Here is a 22,838-nt window from a genome sequence, read left to right as displayed (position 1 = left end):
GGAGAGGATGGCCTATTATCAGCACAATGTGCTTAAATTTACCTGAAGTTTGTTTAAAATTTAATTCTTATATAATGCCAGATAGTTTGATAAATAATAAAGCATCATATGTTTATTGCACTCCAACACACCATGGTCAAATTAAAACCGTGTCAGTGAACTCTGAGGGCAAAAAACAAACCAAAACAAGTAATCATTCGTTTATTGTAATTGAGGTAAAATGTTCAGATAGTCTTGATATTGATTTGAAGTCAAATCGCCCAGCCCTACAAACAAGTTAGCATGTTGAACAGTGACAAAATAGATTCATTTTCCACGCTGTAATTTTTGTATGTACTATTCTGTTTGCTTTTTGCCTTTGTCTTGTTTTGTTTTCTCCCCCTCTTCTTTGTTTTTCCTGGCTTTCTTGTACAAATTTATGCCGTCTGACTTCCAGGTCAAAGCCCAGTGCGGAAACTGGGGAGCATGCCCAGAATGCCTTGGCCATTTCAGGTCCGACTGAGGCGTATATATGAAAGAGTAATTCGACCCCCAACTTCATTATTTAATGCACAGACATGAGATATATGATATGATATTGATCCTCTCAGGACGGGGATAAAGGAGGAGACAAAGAGCTAGTGTTGTAGTCGTGACTACCTAAACCGAGACCATGACACGGCCAAGACCACAGCATATCGAGACTGAGAAAAGACCAAGACTTTGAGGTGCAAGTCCAAGTCAAGACCAAGACCAAGACAGGGCGAGACTGAGTTGAGACCGAGACTGGATATATTAAATACAAATAAACTGAAAGCTGAATTTAATTTAAGTATTTTATTCAACATATTTTTAGTTAAATGAGGGTTTTCCATGTGAAAATATATTTAAAAAAATAATGCCAAACATGAGCATTTAAAATGCAAAACAAACATGTAAATGTTTCTTCAACCAGGTCAAATACTGAAAGGCCCAGCTACAGGTGTTTCATTAAGACAGTGTTTCCCAACCCTGGTCCTCGTGACCCACTGTCCTGCATGTTTTAGATGTTTCCTTCTTCATACCTGATTCAAATGATTGGGTCATCACTGCCCAAAGACACTGCAGAGGCAAAATACTCAACGCTCACCACCAAGGACAGGCACATGAAAGTTTCTAAACACTATGGCCACGGCCTCAAAAATCATACATCATCATGGGAAGTGAGTTTAAAGTAGAGTTTGATTGAATTTTAGAAACATGAGAGATTGCAACATTCTGTGACCCAAACGGGCCCAATGGGGTCTCAATATAATGCCCCCTCTACTAAAAACCCTCTCTAGTGGTGCCAGAGAGGCAGGGAACGACAGCACCTTCAGTGCCAAATTGTGGAGTTGAGGAAACCTGTCTGTTTTTTGCCCAGAAGAAGTGCATTGTCAGAGTCTTGGATGGCATCAAAGTAATTGCCTGTGTTACAGTACTTGATCCTGGGTCGAGCTGCGCTTCTTGTGAGCCTTGTAGCGTGACAGAAGGTGTGGGCATTTGACTGGCTGCACATTCACAGCCCCTGATTCTGTTGCATCTCCTTTAATGTCCATGTACTCCACTTCTGTGGTGAAAGTGTCTGAAAAACACAAAAATCGACAAAAACAATTAAGGCGCTGTTCTTGCAGGTAAAATATAAACACCATACCAGATTCAGTAGCAATTGTATTATGTTTTATGACAAAATTAAATATAGTTAAAACACCATGAATTCCACTTTAAGACTGTTTTGGTTTTTTTTTAATGGGAAGATCGGTATAAAAATGTTTATTAACCTGTCAGTGACTTCTTCAGTTCATCTCTTGACTTCTTCATTGATGCTGCACTTCCTCCAATGGTAACACCCAGATCCACCCAACTTAGGCCAAACTGTGGATCCAACATGGTTGCCAAAAAGTACACATTATGGTTAAAAGGTTCCTCTGTTCTGCTCTCTTTTGCCATGTTTGTTTTTGTAAAGATTCCAGAGAATCTTTTCATCAGAGACTGCCGGAGGGCCTTCAGTAAAGGCCAGCACTGCAGTCGGGCTTCCTCCATCTTGAGAGGGTGTGTATTTAAATCCAAAACAGTCAGAACCACCAGGCTAATCATAGCAGATTTTTCCCCTTCGGTTAGATCTATTGCCTCGGAGAATGGTGCAAGAACTGCACAAAGTTCCTTCAGCTGGTTCCACTCACAAGCACTAAATATCACATCCTCAAAGTCCTTGCTGCACATTGCACTTGCTAAACGTACCTTACTTATTTTACTAGCATCATGTACAGCTTACCTTTCTTTATGCTTCCTCTCCAAGTGTCAATAAAAGCTTGATGTGGTCCCAGCCACCTCGGTCAGTGTTGAATTGCAAAAGTTGCATATCGCGCTGTGTTTTCTTTTGGATATCGATTTACAGATAAACTCTTTGTGGTTAGAGAAGCCAAACTTTATCACAGCAGATTTGGCTGACATCTTTTCCCTCAGATCCACAGGCTTCCCCTGTCTCCCGCAGTCACTGTATTGAAGTGAACGTGAAAAAGGGCAGGATGGTGTGACAGCCGGTAAAAAATTATTCAAACTAGAAATGACTTAGTTATTAGTCACATTCAAAGTGAGGGGTTTTACATCCAATCACAACAAAGATATTACCAAACAAATGTGACATTAAGAGGTGATTAGGTTCTGTCCCTGCAGCTGTGGTCTCGGCTGGTCTCGGAACAAAATCCCGAGTCCTCCCTGTCCAAGACCGAGTAAAAATGCAATCAATACCGAGACAAGACCGAGACCTTCAAAAAGTGGTCTCGAGACCAAGACTGATCACGAGTACTACAACACTACAAAGAGGAACTGTTGTGCCCTATAAGACTGCTCCACTCCATCAGTCTCAATTCACCTAACCTAATCCTGTCCTTTAAAGGTGTAAATGCAGAAGCAGAGGGACAGACTGATTCTTTTTATATTCCACTTACTGCCATGTTGTGAGTCAGTGTCAGCTCGCCAGACAGTACAGTAATGAACCAGTTGCAGTTGGTACATTTGCATAAAGCTCTTCTACCAGGATGGCGTTCAGTTCACATCTTGTGAGCGTGGGCAACAATCTCACTGTAGTCAGCCATAACACAAGCAACATTTGGAGGGAACTGCAAATTACTGTGGCATTTAAGCATATATGAGCAGGGCTGAATGTAATAGCATACAGCATGTAATACTGTGCTTCCATTAGAAGGCTATCAGATGAGTGCAACTTTCTTCCCACATATAGAGAGAACAATCAGATTCATTCATGTGTGAGTGTAGGTTCATGTCTTCAAAAGAAAAACTACAAGGCACAGTGTGCATGAGGTTCAGACCGCAGGACTGTGACAGGTGGGGTCTGAGGTGAGAGGTGAAAATGGCAGGGAGGCAGAGGTCACTGCTGTCTTTCTGTGTGTGTGTGTGAGACATGTTTTCATTTTAAAAAGGGCTTTAAAAAGAACAAAATCTCTGTATACACAAGCCCTTTAGCACTGATTCAGAAATAATCTCCCTCCAAATTAGCACGTCTGGAAACACATCATCACATACTGGGCACGTGCGTGCCGATTTAGCAGAAAGCAAAAAAACTGTGGAGAGAGCAAAAAGCAAGACCAGAGATTTGTTGGCCTGGGCTGATGAGGAGGTGGAATTGTTACTGATAGTAACATGAGCACAATGTGGTCAAGGAGGTGGCAACAGCTTGGAGTCAGTGCAAAGCAGAGATGAGGACACATCAGAGCGGTACTAGGAGCATTATCAATCACTGGAGGAAGCAATGGATAATGATATTAATGTTTTGGCTTGATATGTTGTGACTAATGAGATGCAACTGACCCACTTAACCCTTCGGTAAGTACCGCCCCTCATCTTTTTTTTCAGGTATTCTTCATTTTCAGGCCTTTTTTGAGGGTTTTGAGCTAAACGTTATGTATGCCGTTTGTGTAAGAGGTTTAAAGGAGATAAACGTTACATCACTGTCCAAAAACCAAACTCAAACCCCGAAAAACGTAGGGTTAGCTAACTAACCTTAGCTGGCTAACTGACATAAATTCTGAAGGTTTAGCCCACTGAATATATACACTTGCTGCTTTTGCTTTTTAATGATTATAACAGTGAATAAAGGACTACCCAGCTTTACAGGAACACTGGATCGAATCAGAGAAACTTTGCCGATGTTCAACCACCTGTGTCATCAGAGTGTGTATAGGTGAACAGTGCTTGGCTTCCCCCTGTGACGCCATCAGTGCCTGGTCCTCCCTCAGAGCTCTCAGCGCGTCAGCTGACAGAGGGCCCGAAGAACGTTCATCTAAAAACACTGGCATTACATACAGCTACACACAGCAGGTTGACTGTAGGCAAAGTTTACCTTTATTTTTATTGTCTGCTGTCTTACTCACCAGATGATGTGGTTTCACTTTTGCACTGTGCTCTGTATGTTCAGCTGTAGCTTCCAACTTTATCTTTTCAAGCTGTTTTTGCTGCAGAGTGAGTTTGACATCCTGGATTTATCCTTCAAACAAATACTGTAAACCCCTTCGTCTGCTTCTCATATTTCTTCAGGGAGTGCCATTAGTTGCAGTGTGAGCTCCATGCTCACTCTGACACTTGGGTGCCTGCATCATCATTTCCAAATGTCTCAGTTACTTTCAGACCAGACAAAAACCCTGGAGATTCCAAACTAAAACAGGAGCAGCAGTGTTTCTTTAAAGGTCACCATTTTGGGGGTTTCAAAACACTGGCGTAGTGTGGACGCAAGGCCTAAACGTAACAATAGTTGTGTGTTTTAGACATATTAGTGTGGATGTAGCCTAAGTGTGTGAGTGCGTGTGGAGATACAGAGAGAGGACAGACATTGACCTGGTATGTCTGCTGATACACTCTCCGTCTGGCATAATAAAGACCATGTGGAGTCAGACAAACTGTGACCGCTGTGCTCTGTGAAGGATAAAAATCCATTATGCACATAAGGGCATATACATAATAATATACAATCCCACACACTAACACAAACATGCATGTGGAGAGTGAGAAAAGAGCATGTGGAGAGTGAGAAAAGAGAGACAGAGTGAGCAAGATGCAGAGGGACAGAGAGAGGAAGAGACATGCCTCAAAACCCTGCTCATTTATAATGCATATGCCCAGCTTGGGCTTTGAGCAACAAATCCAGTTCCCTTCCTCCTAGCCCTCCTCTCACTCCTCCCTCAGCAGTGGAGGGGGAAACCCATAGGCTACTCTGCCTCTTACAGGCAGGGACATGCTGGAGGACAAGCTTTCATTATTGCAGGGTTTTAAAATCAGTTCCTATGGACCAAACTGTGTTGCTAATATCAGAGCCTGAATGTAAGGCTATATGATATGGAAAACCATTTATTAAGGTTAAAGGTTAAAGTTTTCTTATTAACATTTCCACATACACAGTATTTAGAAACGAAATGTCAGTTTTGCGTACCAAAGTGCTTACACTAATACACACAGTACAGCAGTTGCTACATAGTACAAACAAAGAATAAAACCATAACATTACCTCTTCATGTTTTTGGCTGTCAGCACAATGAGACATGGAAGTATAATAACATGGATATGAATATTGTGTGCTATAAAACAAAATTACAAGAATTTTAGGAATATGGAACAGATAAATAGTGCAGTAGAATAAAGAGTGTATAGTACACATAAGAAGTATGCTGCACAACCAAATAATAAAAACAGGGTGTGTATGTGTGTGTGTGTGTGTGTGCGAGCGCGTGCGTGTGAGTGTGCCTGTGCGTGTCAGCCTGTTCTCCTTCTGAATACTGCCACTTCATCAGAGATTTCAGCGCAAGATACCGACACTAAAAGACACTTTTTGCAGTGGTATGAAACATCGTGGGTCTTGCCTAAACCTTACCAGCCCTTGCCTTTGCAGCCTAATCCTAACCATGTGTTTAAGTTGATGTCCAGCGTTGGTTGCGGCATTTCAGAAAAGCAGACACAAATGGATACCTAGAGGTGATATGCAGACGCGGGAGTACACTGCAGAGCTGCAAAATGAGACGACTTGGGATAAGAACGTGTTGTTGAACTTTGTTCATTGCAGGAGCAGGAGAGGTGTAGTCCAGAGGGGTATTCCATCAAGGTGGATTAAAAGACCGTATAGCAGCCTACCTTCACTTTTCCTCTGTGTTTTAGACATTTTTCTCAGAATGTGAAATAGCATAAATGTATGTGTTTGATTTAGTTACAAGAATGTGATAATACCAAAGTTTTAAAAAATCAGGTCTCACCACTTTTACTGTCTTAGAGAATCAATTGATTATTTGAAATCTGCCAACCTATTTTAGTTAGTCCCCATTTTATGCATCATCACCTTCGTTTTAGAGTTTTTAGACTGTAGGTGACGCCCATTTCCCATTCCACCTAGTGATGGACTGAGTAGATTGTTATTTGCAGTTTATTTTGCTATTTTATGTTCCAAAATGCAAATGTCACTTTTCGTTAGTGTTCATAATGTGTCTGTTCAGAATATGGTGGTTTATGCTGGTTATTGTAATCTTTTTATTACTTTCTAAGTTTACTTTATGTTGGCAGAGAAGGTTCAGCACTATAATTATTGAGTTATAGTATGGGCAAGGGCATGCCTGTAATGTGAATCTTGGTGCCATCTCAATTTTTTTCTTTTTTACAGAAAATTCAGTGTCTTTATGCCCTACACAGTCATTTTAAACACATCTGAAATTATCTAGCCTACTGATACTGTAATAGAGCCATAGTTTGTTCATTTTCATCAAATACAAATGAGAAATAAGTAGGCTTGTATAATTTCTGCATTTATTCATTCATTCATTATCCGTAACTGCTTGTCCTTGCAAGGGTTGCAGGGGGGCTGGAGCCTATCCCAGCTGTCATTGGGAGCGAGGCAGGGTACATCCTGAACAAGTCGCCAGACTATCACAGGGCCGACACATATAGACAGAGAACCTTTCATGCTCACAGTCACACCTACCGCTAATTTAGAGTCACCAATCAACCTGAGCTGCATGTCTTTGGAATGTGGGAGGAAGCCGGAGAACCTGGAGAGAACCCACGCAGGCACGGGGAGAACACGTCTGCATTTAGTTCGTCAGAATTTCTCCCCATGCCCTATTAAGTATAAACTGCTTTATATTCTTTATAAAGGACAATCAGCAAAGTTTATTCAGCCGATGAAAGACGGCGCTCCAGTTTTTCCCTCTTTCTGACTCATTTGATCGTCTATTCGTATATACATTCTTCTGGGCTTCTTATGGACTCTGTCTGTGGGCACAAAGTGAGGCTCTGCAGCCTGTCTTGAGTCAGCCTTGATTAGATGAGGCTAGACTGAGTTGGTGGAACGACTTGAGGCTTAATTTGAAGATGGTGCTAGTTTGAGCTGGGCGTTTTCAGGTGAGCTTGGCTTTCTTAAGCTACGTTGATGTAATATCCCCCAGGTGAGATGTGTCGATGGTCCTCCTGTGTGTTGCAGCCAAAAGTGTCACTTTGTCGGGGCTTTTAGCGTAAGAGTGAAGCGCCAAAAGGCACCTTTTGTGTGCAGCATGTGTGTTTGCTGATGTCACAGCGCTGGTTGCCATGTGCTGTTGTTGCTTAAACATAACCATGTACAGCATCTTCCTACCATGGGCATTTGTTGACATCATGGTAGCAGCATACTGGAACATAAATAGCAGATGGAGAACTTTCCACGCAGAAGTCTCCTGACAGAGCTGCAATATGTGATGACTTGGGACGAGAACATGTTGGTCTGAAACTGTAATATCCTTTGATTCACCAAAACTTGGCCAAATCCTGAACAGTGCTATTCAGCTAGAGGGCTCTTTTTCTATTTGCCGATCTGACAGAGCAGGGGACTCAGGGACAGAAGGAGAGGAGGAGTGTGCTTTACATTGAATAAGGTGTTGGGTGTCAGTGGGAATGTAAGATGCTGCCCCAGCTATATTTTACGAAAGAGAACCCCAGGAATGAGTACTAAAACCCCAAAATAAGTTGACATTTCGGCACCTCCCATTCCCTCGTCTCAAAGTCAATGGGTTTTTTCGGTGGGTCTGTTGTTATCAAGTAGCTAAATGAATCTACAGAATGTCATCAAGCCAACTGCGCCGGACATGGTTTTACAGCCTTGTTGTGGTGGCTTTGTGACCATGGTGTAGACTGTTTATGGCTAACATTAGCTTTTTACTTCTGACGATTATAATTAGGGATTACTAGCAATAATTAAGGTGGGCCCAATTTCAGTGTTATAAATATGGATAAAATGTTGGTTTATGATGCAATGCCCTGAGTTGTTTTGTTTTTTTGCACTGTTTGCACTGACAATGTTACCATGTTAAGCCTACAACTCTGACCCAACTTAATCCAACTGGTCCTTCCCAATACAAAACCAGAAATCCAAAGCTGTATTATTGTGTACTACACATATGGATGATTGGCACAGTCAGAGACAGAAAATAATTCTTCTGACAATTTGCATTTCAAAACTACTAAATCATGCCAGAGCTAGAGGCTTTACACTATAAACATATCCTGAACTAAAGAACGATCCTGTGCTGGGTTAGTAACTCTAGATCCCAAGATATCAGCATTTAATTTAGTGAACACCACTTTTCTTTACCAATAGAAATTATGGCCTAAACTACTACCAAGTTGTGACGAATCCAAATCCTTTAAAAAGCAAATACTAAGACAATGAGTTAATCTTGTATCACTGCATCATAAAAATCTTGGGCTTTCCCTGATACCATTTTGTGGGCTCTGGATCTGTAGCATGGGGTGGGGGGGTGGGTGACAGACACTGTGTGGACACCTTGCACCCCTGAGCTTCACTCTCAGGTGAAAGAGAGACATCGTGCAACATCGACATCGGCTGCTTGAGAGCTTTGTGACCCTTAAGAAGAAGAAGAATATCCAAATGCCCAAATTGAGTACCTACCCAATTAATGAATACTCGAATAGCCGAATATTTGGGTCCAGTCCTATAAAAATCCGGAATCACTGAAGTGCCTTCTGTGTTGGGATATACCATACTTTGCAGACAAAGCTGAATGTGTAGCAGCTGCCTGTTAAAAAAGTGTTCAAATACATAAGGCAATTGCTAGACTACTGAGTGGGGACAAGCAGGGAGCACAACATGAATAAAATATAGACATTCACTCTGCAAAGGCATGGCTTCTCCCTTCCCTGTTTCAGTGCTCTGTGTTTGTGTGTAGGTTTGTGTGTGTATGTGCATGTGTATGTGTCCAAATGGAGGACCATTAAATGCATGAGATGTAGGTCAAAGCGTGGAAGATGCCAGACATGCTCTGTACCTCTGCTATTAACACAGACTGGCACACCAGACATGTTCGTCTGCAGCCAAATGCTCAACCACAGAGCTTTTTCAAACAGAGAGAAGTCCTTGTCTCATTCTGTTTAAGTCTATCCAGCTAATGGCTCAAAGATCAAGCCTGCTATTCTCTTTTTACTCTTCATGTAACCACAGAGGAAGTAATGCACACATGACTATTCAGCCATTATCAGTTCTAGGAGGTTTCACTAATAAATTCAAATCACAACATTCATGAATTTACAGTACATTCATGGGAAAAAAATCACTAAATAATAGGCTTAAAGAGGGATCTCGTGTTATTCCTGTTTTTCTATTTGCAGGTGTTTTCTTCAGTTGCAGCACATTTGCCCCTGTTGGCTATTGTAAATAGGAAACCATTTTGGTTGCAGTCTAGAGCCCTGTAAAATCAGCCGGTCGCATACTTTCAGATACAGCAACCATACACATGACAAAATGTCATACTCTTTAAAAACATTTATGTTTTCAACTTTTTTCTACTTTTAATGTTTTAAAGTATAATACATTTCTTCTTTTAGCCTTTTGTGTTAGATTTAATTTTAACCGTTGACAGTATTACAGTTGAAGTCCCAGCTTTTCAAGAAAAGTAAGCTACTAGAGCTAGTTAATGCAGTTCAGCCTCCCTTCCTGCCAGATTTTTAGATTTTAAAGGCAGTTTCTTTTCTGTTTCTGCATTTTTCAGCAATGCTTTTGAACTGATTTCGCATTCACACGCTTCTTCTGTAGGAAATGCATTTTGTTGTTGCATGTTATTTCAGAAGTTACCTGGCCAACTGAGTAATCCTGCTTGGTACAATCCCCCCACCTATACTCTAGGTTCTGAAGACAGGTGTCTGATTAATAGACATTGTATACAAAACCAAAGCTGACATCCCTTGAATTTTCCAATAGATAGTACCAGTTGTATTTTATTTTGTCATTTTCAGTTTAACCTGTCAACAAATGGTCACATTTCCCAGTAGACTCAATTGATTTTTCTATGTAGCTTGAGTGAATTCTACCAGATTTATTTGTATGGGTAGCTTTGCTGCAGTTAAACTTCTTCCAGTGTGAAGTCATTTGTTGCTTTAAAAGCTGTGCCTTTAAAGTAGCTTCCCCAGCATTGCCCGCTTCCTAATATTATGGTTTATGGGGCCAGTTTCTGTGGGCCTGTGTTGGATGTTTCCATATTAAAGTTATCATTAGAGCTTGCTCTCTCCACATTTATTATCTTGCTGCAAAGCATGTGTTTAAACGTCAGTGTTTCCAACTGGACCAAATGACATGAGGCTGCACTTCAGCACAGGGAAGAAGGTGGGGGAGGGGAGGAACAAGCACAGAGCTGCTTTATTATGACCCTAAGGAGACTATTCTAAGTGGCTTTTGACACATCCAGCAGAATGCAGTTTAAATTAAGGCCATGTTTAGATTTAGAGAGAATGGTCCTATTAAAAATGGAAAAGTCTTTCCTTTGCAAACATTTTTTCAAAAAAATCTGTGTTCATATGATAGCACTGCAGGATCCTCTGTGGTATGCATGCCAGGCCAGTAGTTGGCAGTGTAACTAACGACACACCATAGAAGAACACCACAAGGCCTCGCCAAGTGTGGTCATGACGTCAGCATTCTCACAGGATCTTCGCATTGACAGTTTACACTGTAACAGAAGGGGAGGCATTTTCAAAAGATTACACTCTGGAACGCGGTTTCTAAAGTTTGCATTTTCGAGCCCCTAACTTGCTGTTGTCGTGTGAACGAAAGGCCAAACCGCAACAAAAGTTTAATGTTTCATGCAAGAACCGTTGCCATGGAAACTGCCCTAATGTGCACTAATGACCCAGATGTATATTTCAACTGCTATGATTTGCCTATACCTTTGTAATTCTGGTGTCAGAGCTGGCACTTTACTCTTATATACAGTATATTATTACAGGATCAACCAAAATGGATTTGAAGGGTACTGGCAGGACTTCAGTATTGAGGCCAGTTTTGTTCAGTGTCCTTGTAAGGGATCCAGGACACTCCACAAAATCACCACGACACAGCAGCTCTCTTTGGATTTTCTTTCACTGAATGAGTCTGTAATTATACAAGGTTTCAGGGACCACATCACTTCACACCCTCTTCTCAGAATACTGTGAGTGATACATAAAATAAGACTGTAAAATGTTAAAACCAGAAAAGTGCCCTCAGCAGATCTGATCGGATCACAGCCACTCTGAACAATTCTTAATTCCAGCAGACATGCCGCAGCATGATTCAGAATTATGAGGATGTTTACATTTTTTATAAGTAAAATACAGCAACAAATCTTTGATCCATGTTGTTCAGAACTGGACTTTTAACAGTAAAAACTGTCTGTAGGATAGCACAACAAAGAAGGGAATATCAATAAACACAATTAAAACAAAGAAAGAAACATAGCCTGCTTACTTACTGATGGTAGAAGCTCAAATATTAAGGAAAAATCTCTGAATCAACAAAAACTACAAGTCAACAAACCGGAGTTGGGAAAACGCTTCCTTCTGAAGCACTTCTCTGTGGTATGACCCCATGCAGTGGATAGAGCAAACCAAGTTACAGCTGGACCGTGGTGAAGCTGAGCTAAGGGAAACTGTCGTTCCTGACTCTCTTACAGTAAAGGCCATGGCAGGAATAACAAAATGGTGACTTAGTCATCTCATATCATGCATAACTTTAGCTGATCATAACATATCTGGTATGGAGTTAATCTGCAGATGCTCCGGTTCATAGTGAGACCAAACGTTTTTATGGATATCAATTTCTTAGCCATGCTGCCTTCAGCAGACGGTAAGGCTTGTTTTTAGCAGAGCCAATTTCTGGAAAACTTTTGGCCTCTACCAGCTGGTTAAGAGGAGTGAGGAGTCAGCAGTCACAGTGGTAAAAAACAGTCAATATAACAGTAATCTTTCAATAATTATGAATCACGCCAACCGAGAGCTCCGTGAGCATCTAGGAAATAATGTGCACACAAAATATGTTGTGACTCTAAACTAGTGGCAGCACTTCAAAAGAAAGTAAGGACCAAGGCTATGCTAACTCCTGCGGTCACTTTTAAACAGCTGAGAGAACAGAACTGCACACTAACCACAATGAAGTTTATCAGCAGAATACTTTGTCAACATACCTGTGTCCTTCAGCTGCTGAAAACAATCTCTTATGCACGTACCATAGTGCAACAAATGGTTCACCAAGAAAAACATCCAGCGTATTAACAAGAATAAAATATTGCCCCTTTGGTTTGTGCTGAACATAACCACAATGTTTAAATTCATTCAGTGATCATGAAATATTGAATAAACTTATAGAAGTATCAGAAATCCATACCCCTCTTACCACTGGCAGACAGAATTTTCCCTTTTGAGATAATACCAAGTCACCTAGAGCACAGAGGGTTCAAGTTAGCTGGAATACAAGAGCACAGCATTACATATGTTGATAAAAATAATTTTGGGGGCTTTTTTGAAGACAGGACAGCTTAGTGTGAAAGTGGAAGAGAGAGGGAATGACATGCAGCAAAGGGGGCTAAAATCAAACCTACCCTTGCATTCCATCTTTTTATTGCTTGAGTTTCATGCTTTTTGAGCATGCTTTGCTTAAGGCCCTTTCAACTCTATTTACACCTTCATAGGACAAAAATATGAGCTCCTGGATACCAGAAAGACTACGCCGCTGTCAGCTGACTGCTGGATTCTTGCAATAAGTTTAGAAATGTTTCTTTGTGACACATGAAAATTTAACTTTCTTTGATTACAGAACAAAACAAGAAACTCATCCTCTTCAGATGTGATCAAGGTCAGTCAATGATGCATCATTGTCCGTACACCAGACCTGAGGGCTGGACTATGGAGCAAACAAAGCTCCAAAAAAGCTAAAGCTCCAGTCAGAGATAACGGGCACCACCACAGTGGTTATCAATTGTCTTTGTTAACCGAGTTTTCTTCATCAGGCCCTGTGCACACTCTCATTAAAGGAGGCGTTTGGTGTTTGTTGTGACTCTGCTAAAACACAAAAGGTACAACTTTCGTGCCACGTAGAATGGATAGCTATGAAGAATATAAAAAAAATTACAGATTTATTTATTATTTTATCACTCAGTGCACTGTCAGTGCCTACCATTCATTTCTAAGGTGACAGTTGCACATTCTGCAGCTCCTACACTTAAGACCTGATGCAGCAGATTTAAACATTCTTCTTCAGGACTGCATTTACCTAAAGTGACACTGTGCCATAGTGAAAGAAACTTATGATATTACTGTAATTAATATTATTATATTATAATATATAATATTGAAACAATGCAGTTGAAATTTAACTTTTTGCACATCCCTCTTTTTTTTTACACTACACACATGTATTATCAGAGGGGTATCAAACTTGGTGCAGACTCATTTGGATCGACGACTGAGTGCTGCTTAGGAGGAGACACAGGGTAATTGGTGGCATGACGCGTCATTGTGTCTTGCTAGTAAGGGAGCTGAAATGAGCGTATTTACCCAGGTGTTGTGTTTCCATTAATGCCAATCGGAGCTAGAGGTGATATAAACCCATGTCTGCCGTCATTTGACCCAGGTGTGAATGCTGATCATACACGTTATTAAAAAGCCAAGTGTTAGCAGTTTTTTTTTGTGCAGTGAGAATGAGGCTTCAGTGGTTCAGTGAGAGTAGCAACAAATTTACACATACAATAAAAATGTTCTCACTCAGATTTTCGCCATAAACTGAATGCATGTAAATTCCCCTGGAAAGAAAACCCCACAACTGCATACATTTTGTGCCAGTGTAATTGCACATGTAACATGTCAGATGTAGTGTTTCAACAAGTTTGCATATGTAACAGCTGAGAATCTGTATGACTTATAGAAGATATCATTAGAAAAAGGCAACAGCTGTATTCAGTCTCTTATCTCTGATCTAGGATCTAGGTAGAATAAAGGAAGGCCACTTTCATGACTTTAAAAACTCTTGACTTTAGGCTCAACATACCTCACTGCAGCCCTCTAATTTTGTCTGTCTATGTTCAGCACTGGTGTGTGAATGTTGGTGTGCTGACTTAATTAAAAATTACCAAAAATCAGGGCCAAAAATCACAGAGACCAATTGGTAGTTCTACTCTGGAATACTATCCTACCTCTGTGAACTGACCTTCTGGGCACAGGCCTTGGGGCCCTAACTGTCGGGGGCCTCCCTGGCTTTCACCTGCAAAAAGTCACTTGAAGAGACACATACCGACCAGGAGGAGACTCAAAATGACAACAAAGAAACACAGAACAACTACAAAAGGGATGTAAAAGATGCAAAGAACCATAAAGAGACTCAAGACAACTACACAGAGATGCACAACAATCCCAGTTAGACACAAACAGGGACAAAGAGTCCCTCCAGGATGTCAAGATCACAACAATTAACATAAATTCAGCCAATCCTCGTGAATTTGAATTTTGCACCACCTTGCAATGTTGGCCAATCACAGCATCTTTAATTCAAAATCTCATTCCATCGTGTAACTGTGCACAGCGTATTGATACACTCAGTGTCCCCTCTCTCTATTTATCATGAGACTACTTCTCTGAGACCATAGCTCATTCACACACACACACACACACACACACACACACACACACACACACACACACACACAGTGACAAGGCTAACTGTTAGCATCAAACAGCTAACATTGTCCATGTTGTTATGAGATTAAGGGCTCAGTGTGGGATGTAACCGCTGCGGCGGGACATAGGCCCATGTGGCAAAATGTGACGAGCAGTGATGACATCACATTGTGTTGTCATGCTAACCACATAGAGAGAGCAGGAGGAGAGCAGGAAGAGGGCTGCAGAAGAGCAGGAGGAGAGCAGGAGGAGAGTGGTTTGTGGAGACGGTCCTTCTGCTCTGCCTACAACAATCATCTGTTGATGCACCCAAGGGCCCATCGTCTCAAAATCAACCCCTGCCTGCCACAGGTTTGATGTGCCAGTTATTGTGAAATTAGAACAAAAACAATTAATCCACAATAATCAACTTTTTTTGATCATATTTCAACCAGAAATGCACAACATTCCCTACAGCCAGCTTCTGAACTGTGAGGATTTGCTGCTCATTTCTCTCATTATTATTATAATGATGGACATTTTTCAGTATCTATAATAGATTCATGGAAAAGAAATTCCTGGCACATTTTTAGTTTTTAATTGTACTGAAGAGGTGCAAATTCATCAGTTTCATGTTCCTTTAACCCTTGGAACCTGGATTGACATCACTTTTCTTATGCTGTATTCAGATGCCTTTAACAAGTATTTAAACCTTTGAACCCTGAGCACATTAATCTAATTTCTTTCAAAATCATGAAAAAAGGGGAAAAAAAGGAAAGAAATGTCACCAAGAAATAAGAAGATTTAGAAGATTTTTTTTAAGTTAGGAACTTAAAATGACCATTGTTTTTTCAGCATAATTACCATTTTGTAATATGATTTCATTTTTCTTTTACTGTCCCATATTTTTATTTTTTATTTATTTTATTTGTTTAGGGTTGTTTTTCTTTCTTGAGATAAATCAAGCCAATGTTTTAAAGGGTTAAAGCAAATGTTTCATTCCAAAACTCAAACCCAATCACTAAATCACATCTGAAGAGCTAGATTCTGCTCTTTGCAGCAGGCTGTGTAAGAATAGGTCACACAGCAGTGCTAATTAGTGATAAGGCAGGCCAAGTCCCCCTCTGTCTGACCGGCACAGCCTCTACTCAATAATTAGGCCACGGTGATAATCCTGCCGCCTCCGAGCTCCTGTTAGGAAGCAGAGAGGGGTCAAATGGTCAGAAAACTATTAGAGTTTAGCAGCCGTCAGCAGCCTGCCTGCTCACCTCTGTCTGCTCTCAGGATCAGCAGCAGCAAACACAACAGGTCAGGAAGAACACGGGAAGCAGACACCTCGTCAATTTACCAGTTTTTATTGGACTTATATAGAAATACTTAAAAAAAACATGAAGTAGCACCATTACTTAAGATTTACTTTTTATCATGTATAACTTTAAATGTCAGAAAAATAAAACTCTTGATACATTTTCAAATCTTGTCTCAGCAAATATAATATTAGTATTTGACCATGAGGATAAAGGCCCTGTATCATAAAATAAAATATACTTTGTTCTTAAACTTTGCTCAATAAAGTAGATTTACCCTCAAGTAACATCACCTACATATACATAAACAAGTGGTAAACAAATGTATTAAAATAGAAATACTAAAACTATAGTGGTGCAACAGAAGCCTGTAATTCCCACTGGAATCTAATTCATACAAATTTTAGAAAGCATAAATGTTTTCTTTGTGTTCAACTTACTAAGTTTTGTACATTTCAATGTTTCATATTAATATAGAATAAAATAGGCTTTATATTACTGAATAAAAAATATGCTGGGTGAAGCAGATGTAAAAGACATTTTTTGCTGAACCTATAAAAACTCCATCCCAACAGAATACTGTCAAATGCAATACACATTTTGTGGACTTTCGTGATATTAAAATAATACAGTGATCAATGCCATAAGGCCATACTAAAAAATACACAAAATATCAACCCAGCTACAAAAAGTTCACTGAACTTAAATTAAAATATCTGTAAACATCTTTGCAATAAGAAATATAATATTTCAAGTCAAAAACGAATAAAATACTTCAATCTGTATTAATGTCATTTAAAACTCTCAACTTGTGGAAATTGATTCTATACATATATATGTAGGATATGTTGTTGCTGTCCCTCCTGTGGCTCCTGACCTTGAGCTGCAGTATCTGGATCAGTCTGTTTGGCTGAAGCCCTCCGTGTTTCCCAGCCATGGCCTCCCCTCTCACTACATTCGATCGGCAAAACTGGAGGGCTGAGCCAGCTAACAGTCTACAGTCTGACCCACGTACCTCCGTGCTGTACCACTGTGCCTCTTCACTTCATAAATATAGGGTACAATTTACTAGAACTATTGATTACTATGCTGTAATATTGAAACATGCACTTAGATGCTGAAAATATTCCCCAAGCTACAGTATTTATTAAAAACTATGACGGAGCCCAAAGTGGGTGTCTGTCCCTTCTTCTGGATACTGCAGCCTCTTCCATACATATGTATATATCTATGTACACTTTCCAAACAGGTGATTGGCTGATCCCATTAAAGCAGTATGAGGAGTCTGTTTGTTGCTATGGTAGTCAGAGAGTTCCACTTGTTATGAAAATATACGTATAGCCTGAGTGACGCCAGTGTGGCAGACAGGACATTTGGGTTCGCTCCTCTCACAAATTCGATTGGCACATTCCATACAGAAGAGGTTGTGCCCACAGGGGACCAGGGCCGCGATGACCTCACTCTCAAAGCACACCGAGCAGTCACGGCTGCCTTTTCGGCTGGTGCCCGAGGAGGTGGAGGAGGAGGAAGAGGATGATGATGACGAGGCGGAGGAGTCGCATGAAACTCCCGGGAGGTGAGCGCCCTGCAGAGAGGCGATGGAGCTGGAATACCCGGGGAAACTGAGCGCGCCTCCTCCTGGGTCACTGCGCACCCTGCGGGCTAACGGGTGCTCACTGGAGCCTCCGGTGTGGCTGTGGAGGGGGGGCGACAGTCTGGGCTGTGCGTTACAACCGTTAACCCTTCTCTGACTCACCACCATCCCGTTAGCGTTAGTGGAGGTGTTGGTGGGGAATATGGCTGAGGTGGAGGTGGGGGAGCTGCCTCCAGTGGAGGAGGGGGTCATGCGACTATCGTACTGGGACCAAAGGAGGCCCGGGGGGGTTGGCGTGGGGTCAAACCCTGACGATGAGTCAAAAGTCAGATCAGTGCAGTCAGGCGAGATCAACTCACTTCCATAAACAAAGCCGTTGCCGTTGGTGTTGATGTTGATGTTGTTGTTATTGTTGTTGCCGTTGTTGTTGGTAGCGTAGCTGAGTGTGGGGCTGGGGGGGCTGTAGTCTGCCATGCAGGAGCCGTTATTACCAAAGTAGGAATCTGTGGAGGCGCTGCCCAAGGAGGAGGAGGAGTTGTTGCGGTAGTTGGAGAAGGGTTTCCGCACTGAGGTGGGGGTCATCCCGGCGTTGGGCTTGGACCAAAGGGTGGCGTGCCCATGCAGGTCAAAACCAACATCAGTCCCATTGGCATGGAAGTCATTTTCATCCTGAAGCTCAATAAGGCCTCCCGTCCGCATGGCGATGTGGGCTTCGATCTCTTCACGGGCTCTGTCCACATTCTCTGGCATCCCTGTCACCTCAAACACGGGCTCTTTGTCCCGGCTAGGTGTCACGATGTAGGTGTGGGTCTGCTGCTGGATGCGCTTGATGGTAGCACCCTTTGGGCCAACAACCAGCCCCACCACACGGTAAGGCACCCGCACCTGGATGGTGGTCTGTCCAGGCAGGTTAGGCGGTCCGGGGACCGGGGTGCCGCTGCCATTCAGACTAGTGTTTTTGTTCCTAGAGGCTCGGATCATAGAGAAGTGCTCAGCAGCAGAGATGATCTCTCTCCTCGCCATCGCCACGTCCTCCCTCCTGCCCGTCACCACAAACACAGGCTCCTCGCCTCGCACCGGGGTCTTGATGTAGGTGTTGGTCTTGGCTCGCAGCGCTTTGATCTTGCAACCTGGGGCATGAGAAAAAATAGACTAAAGTGAGGCAGGTTCCACAATAACAACAGCTCCCATTATGTCATGTGTCCAACCATCACTTCTGGACTATACAAAGAGCTGCTGGATGTTTATTCTGGTTTCTAAGTGGCTGCAGAAATCGGGTGAAAGCTCCTTTTTGGAGTAGAGCAAATTCAAACCACATGCTGCACCACCACAAACATACAGAGGGACAAAAATAACTCACAAAAGAAAACTCACTTCTGGATCTGTGATCATGCCTGTTCTCTTAGTCAGATTCTACAGCAGCTGCTGTTCAAATCTTGAGCCTTATTTTAAACTAACAGCATTATGGGAAGAGGATGCAACTGATTAATCACTTCATAATGTGGACACACACACACACACACATCTCTTTATGATCAGAATGGGACCGGCTGAGGAAACAGCTTTAGAAGAATGACATAATTAGCAGAGCAGAGCTAGCTGAGTGGTGGTGTTGGGGAGTGAAGAGGATGGTAAACCTGCCTAGAGTCAATCTACACGGCCGATTTAAATTGTTGACATCAAATCATCAAGTGTTGACATAAAGAGTCCTCACATAAAACTACACCATTTCTGCAGTAGAAAGATCCAAATACTTCTGAAACTGCTGCTACATGACCAGAGAAAACAGAGGAAAAGGCTGCTTTAGCCCATTTAAACGGCAATTTAAGACACGTTTCTGAAAACATTTGAGGTAAGAAATGTGACGCTCAGAATCTTTGTTTATATTTGATCAGTGCTGCTCAGTTTTACCGTTTGATTTCTGTTTTTTTAGTCTCTGTTTTCACTGTGCAGGAAGCGGTATGGTGCCCACTTCCTGTTCACAAACTCTTGCATTATGGCAAAAATGGGCGTTAAATTACCTATCTGAGGAGATTTAGGTGAGATATAGGCAGTGCAGTAACATGATTGTTTATATTCGATCAGCATTGCCTAGTTTTACTGGTTGATTGGATTTCAGTCTGAGTTAGAGAGAGGAGTGGGTGTGTCTCTTGATAAGCTGTATACTTTTTGAGTCCATGGTGGCAGCAGCAGTGGGTTCATAATACGAAAATACAGAAGTACAGTCTGTACTTGGAGCAGCAGCCCCAAGAGCCAGTGAAACACCACCAAATGACAGACACTGGTTAAATGGAGGGAAGTTTACCACAGTTCATTTACACATACTACTCACATTGATACAAAGCTGGTTGAAATTCAGCTTAGTGTCCCTTTACATTGTTGACATAATTTCATAAAGTGTTGCTATCAACTCGATGTAGGTTAAATAAAGAGAAGCTCCCTGCTTTCAAATAATCCCCCATGTCTGAGGGATTGTTGGTCATGGTTAATCCACTGCTTCATTCCCCATTTCTAACCTGACTAGAGAGGGGGTGGGGGTGTAAATAGATGTTCTTCACTATGTCCCGCTGTAGTGACTGTGAAGTGGAAGGTGGGAGTATGTGCTTCCTTTGTTTTCATGGGAGCAGCAGCAGCAGCAGCAGCAGCAGTGTTGCAGGGAGGGGGGAAGATTTCGCATATGTAACCGAGCAGCAGCACCGCCCTGCAGCCTCCAGCTGACTGTGGAGGCTCAGTGTGAGCAGCTCTGGGCGGCTGCGGCCTGAGCCACTGGAAGATCGTGACCGTTGTCCTAATTTGATCCTGTACAGCTCATTATCATAATCACTAGATAACTCCGACAATTCGTTTAAAAAGCTGGTTATTAACAAACGAAGACAAACACAGAACCGGTCAACTCACCGGCCGCTGCTGCACCTCACCCAGACGCTATGGAAGGTCTGTAATCTCATGTAAAAGCAGGGAGTTCCCTTACCTCTAAAAACCAAAATCCATTCGAATTTCTAAAATGTTATGTCTTTCTGTGCTCAGCCATTTTTTTTTTTTACTTACGAACAACTATGATGTTATCCAGTCGCAGAGATGTTTGTGGTCTCTCGATCAATTCGGCATAAACAGAAACATCCAAATAGGCTCCTGTTTCACTACAATGCCAACTTACTGAATTGGAACATGCTGCCTGCTGCCGCCTACAACGGTGTATTTATAGAGGGACAGTGTGTGACTAAGTGGCTGGCCTCTGACAAAAGTTACCCTTTTGTTGAAATGTTAGCAGCCGGGTGGATTGCAGGTATGCCGAACTCACGACTGATACCTACACACGGACACTGCATATTAAAAAGCAGGTGACGAGCTTATGCAGTAAAGCAAATATGTGTATAGATAACGCATGATCCCGGTGTGTGTGTGCGTGTGTGTGCGTGTGTGTGTGTGTGTGTGTGTTGGCATTCTGGTCTTCCCACACAGGACGGTGGCTCAAACCTCGAGTGTTTGGGTGCATGGTCGCGTGCTGCTCAGCTGCAAAACCTGACAAATAGCCTCCAAAGCCTATCATTGTAGAAAGAGAGGAACACACACCCTGTCTGCCCACAATCTCAGCCACGTGCTCCGAGCTGGGAACCGGGACGCATTCGGTCATGTTGACGCTCTTTTTCCGGGGCTCCTGGTTGTCGTACAGGGGGTTCTCGTCATTGTCCAAGCCGAGCAGGGAGAGCTGGTCCAGGGCGATCTGCAGGGCTCTCTGCTCGTCCAGAGCGTCTGCCGGGACGCTGCTGTCCGCGAACAGCGAGCTGGGCATCCTCGCGACGGTGCGGCGGAGACAGCGGGACACAAGGCGAGAGGAAGGAAAGGAGGTGAAGACGGACTGCTGGGAGGGGGGGCAAAGACAGGACAGGGGTGGCGGGGACGGGCACCGGACCCGGTCAAAGATAACTGGTCAGTGCAACTATATCAGTGCGGCTGAGGGGTGGGGTGATGGGGTAGGTGGGGGGAGAAAAAAACAGTGCAAGGAGCTGTAGAAAAAACATCCACCCCTTCTGTCGTCCCGGTTCACACTGGCGGTCCCGGTCCGAGCTGCACACGGCGGAGAAAAGCGCGTTTATTCCAGAGCCGGCGGTGGACGGTGAGAATATTCCTCCCTGACAAAGGGCCCCTCCCCGGCTGGCCCTCAGCTCCTCTGGTGCTTCTGTCTGACTCGGAGTCCTTGCAGAGCCAGACACAGAGATGTGCGAGTGACGTCACCGCCTGGGCAGGGACGATGCAGTGCTGCGAGATGATTTACATATCCGTGATCTGATTGGCTGGATAGGCGGTCAGTGGGCGGGGTTCAGTCTAAAGGGCCGCCCTCTTCTTTGTTCTCAGTCTCTGTCTTTGTCTCCCACGCCTTGTCTGTTTCTGTTTGCTCTAACCCAGACACTTATGTGAGATATTTTTTATGTATTATATTACAGTGGGTTATGTAGGCTACTGTCACATACAGTTACAAGTCACAACAGTGGACGCTAATATTAATCTGAAGGCAATAAATCTATAGACAAAATCTGTTTATGGACATACAGTCTGTAGATGTGGATCTGCAGGGTAGGATCCAGCCCCCTGTCTTTCAGAAACATCCCATATATTTTTTAAGAGTTTAAGAAACCTTGTCTGTCTTTACACAACATTTTGATCACTTAACCGTCACCTGAGAAAAAAACAAAACAACCTTTACTAATTCATAGTTACAGACAAGAAATATCACATGTAGGCCTTTACAGCTCAAAAAACACACATAATATTTTTTTATCAGCTTCATACTACGGATGCACGATAATGTCGGCACATCATCAGTAGCAACAGATAATGGCTTTAAAATGGAATATTAGAATCCACCAACATGCTGATTTGTGCTGATATTACAAACAGATTTTTTCTATTGATGAAGTCAACAGTATAAACCATCAATCCTAAGTGCAAGTATTTTTCTAATTTTGCATGATGAATGAATATTACATACAGTGAAA

The 22,838-nt window shown here is 42.4% G+C and overlaps 1 protein-coding gene across 1 annotated transcript; it reads right to left on the bottom strand.

The window, feature by feature from the left end:
- Positions 1-16,314: 16,314 nt before the first annotated feature.
- On the bottom strand, positions 16,315-22,033 carry mex3b (mex-3 RNA binding family member B). Its single transcript, XM_042486812.1, has 2 exons — positions 21,415-22,033; positions 16,315-18,971 (listed from the first exon to the last, which is right to left on the bottom strand). The coding sequence occupies exons 1-2, from the start codon at positions 21,632-21,634 to the stop codon at positions 17,569-17,571; spliced, it is 1,623 nt and encodes a 540-aa protein (XP_042342746.1). The 5' UTR covers positions 21,635-22,033; the 3' UTR covers positions 16,315-17,568.
- Between the last annotated feature and the right edge of the window lie 805 nt (positions 22,034-22,838).

Source organism: Plectropomus leopardus, chromosome 1, assembly GCF_008729295.1.
Source record: "Plectropomus leopardus isolate mb chromosome 1, YSFRI_Pleo_2.0, whole genome shotgun sequence".
NCBI classification, from domain to species: domain Eukaryota; kingdom Metazoa; phylum Chordata; class Actinopteri; order Perciformes; family Serranidae; genus Plectropomus; species Plectropomus leopardus.
This window is presented reverse-complemented; position numbering and strand designations above follow the sequence as displayed.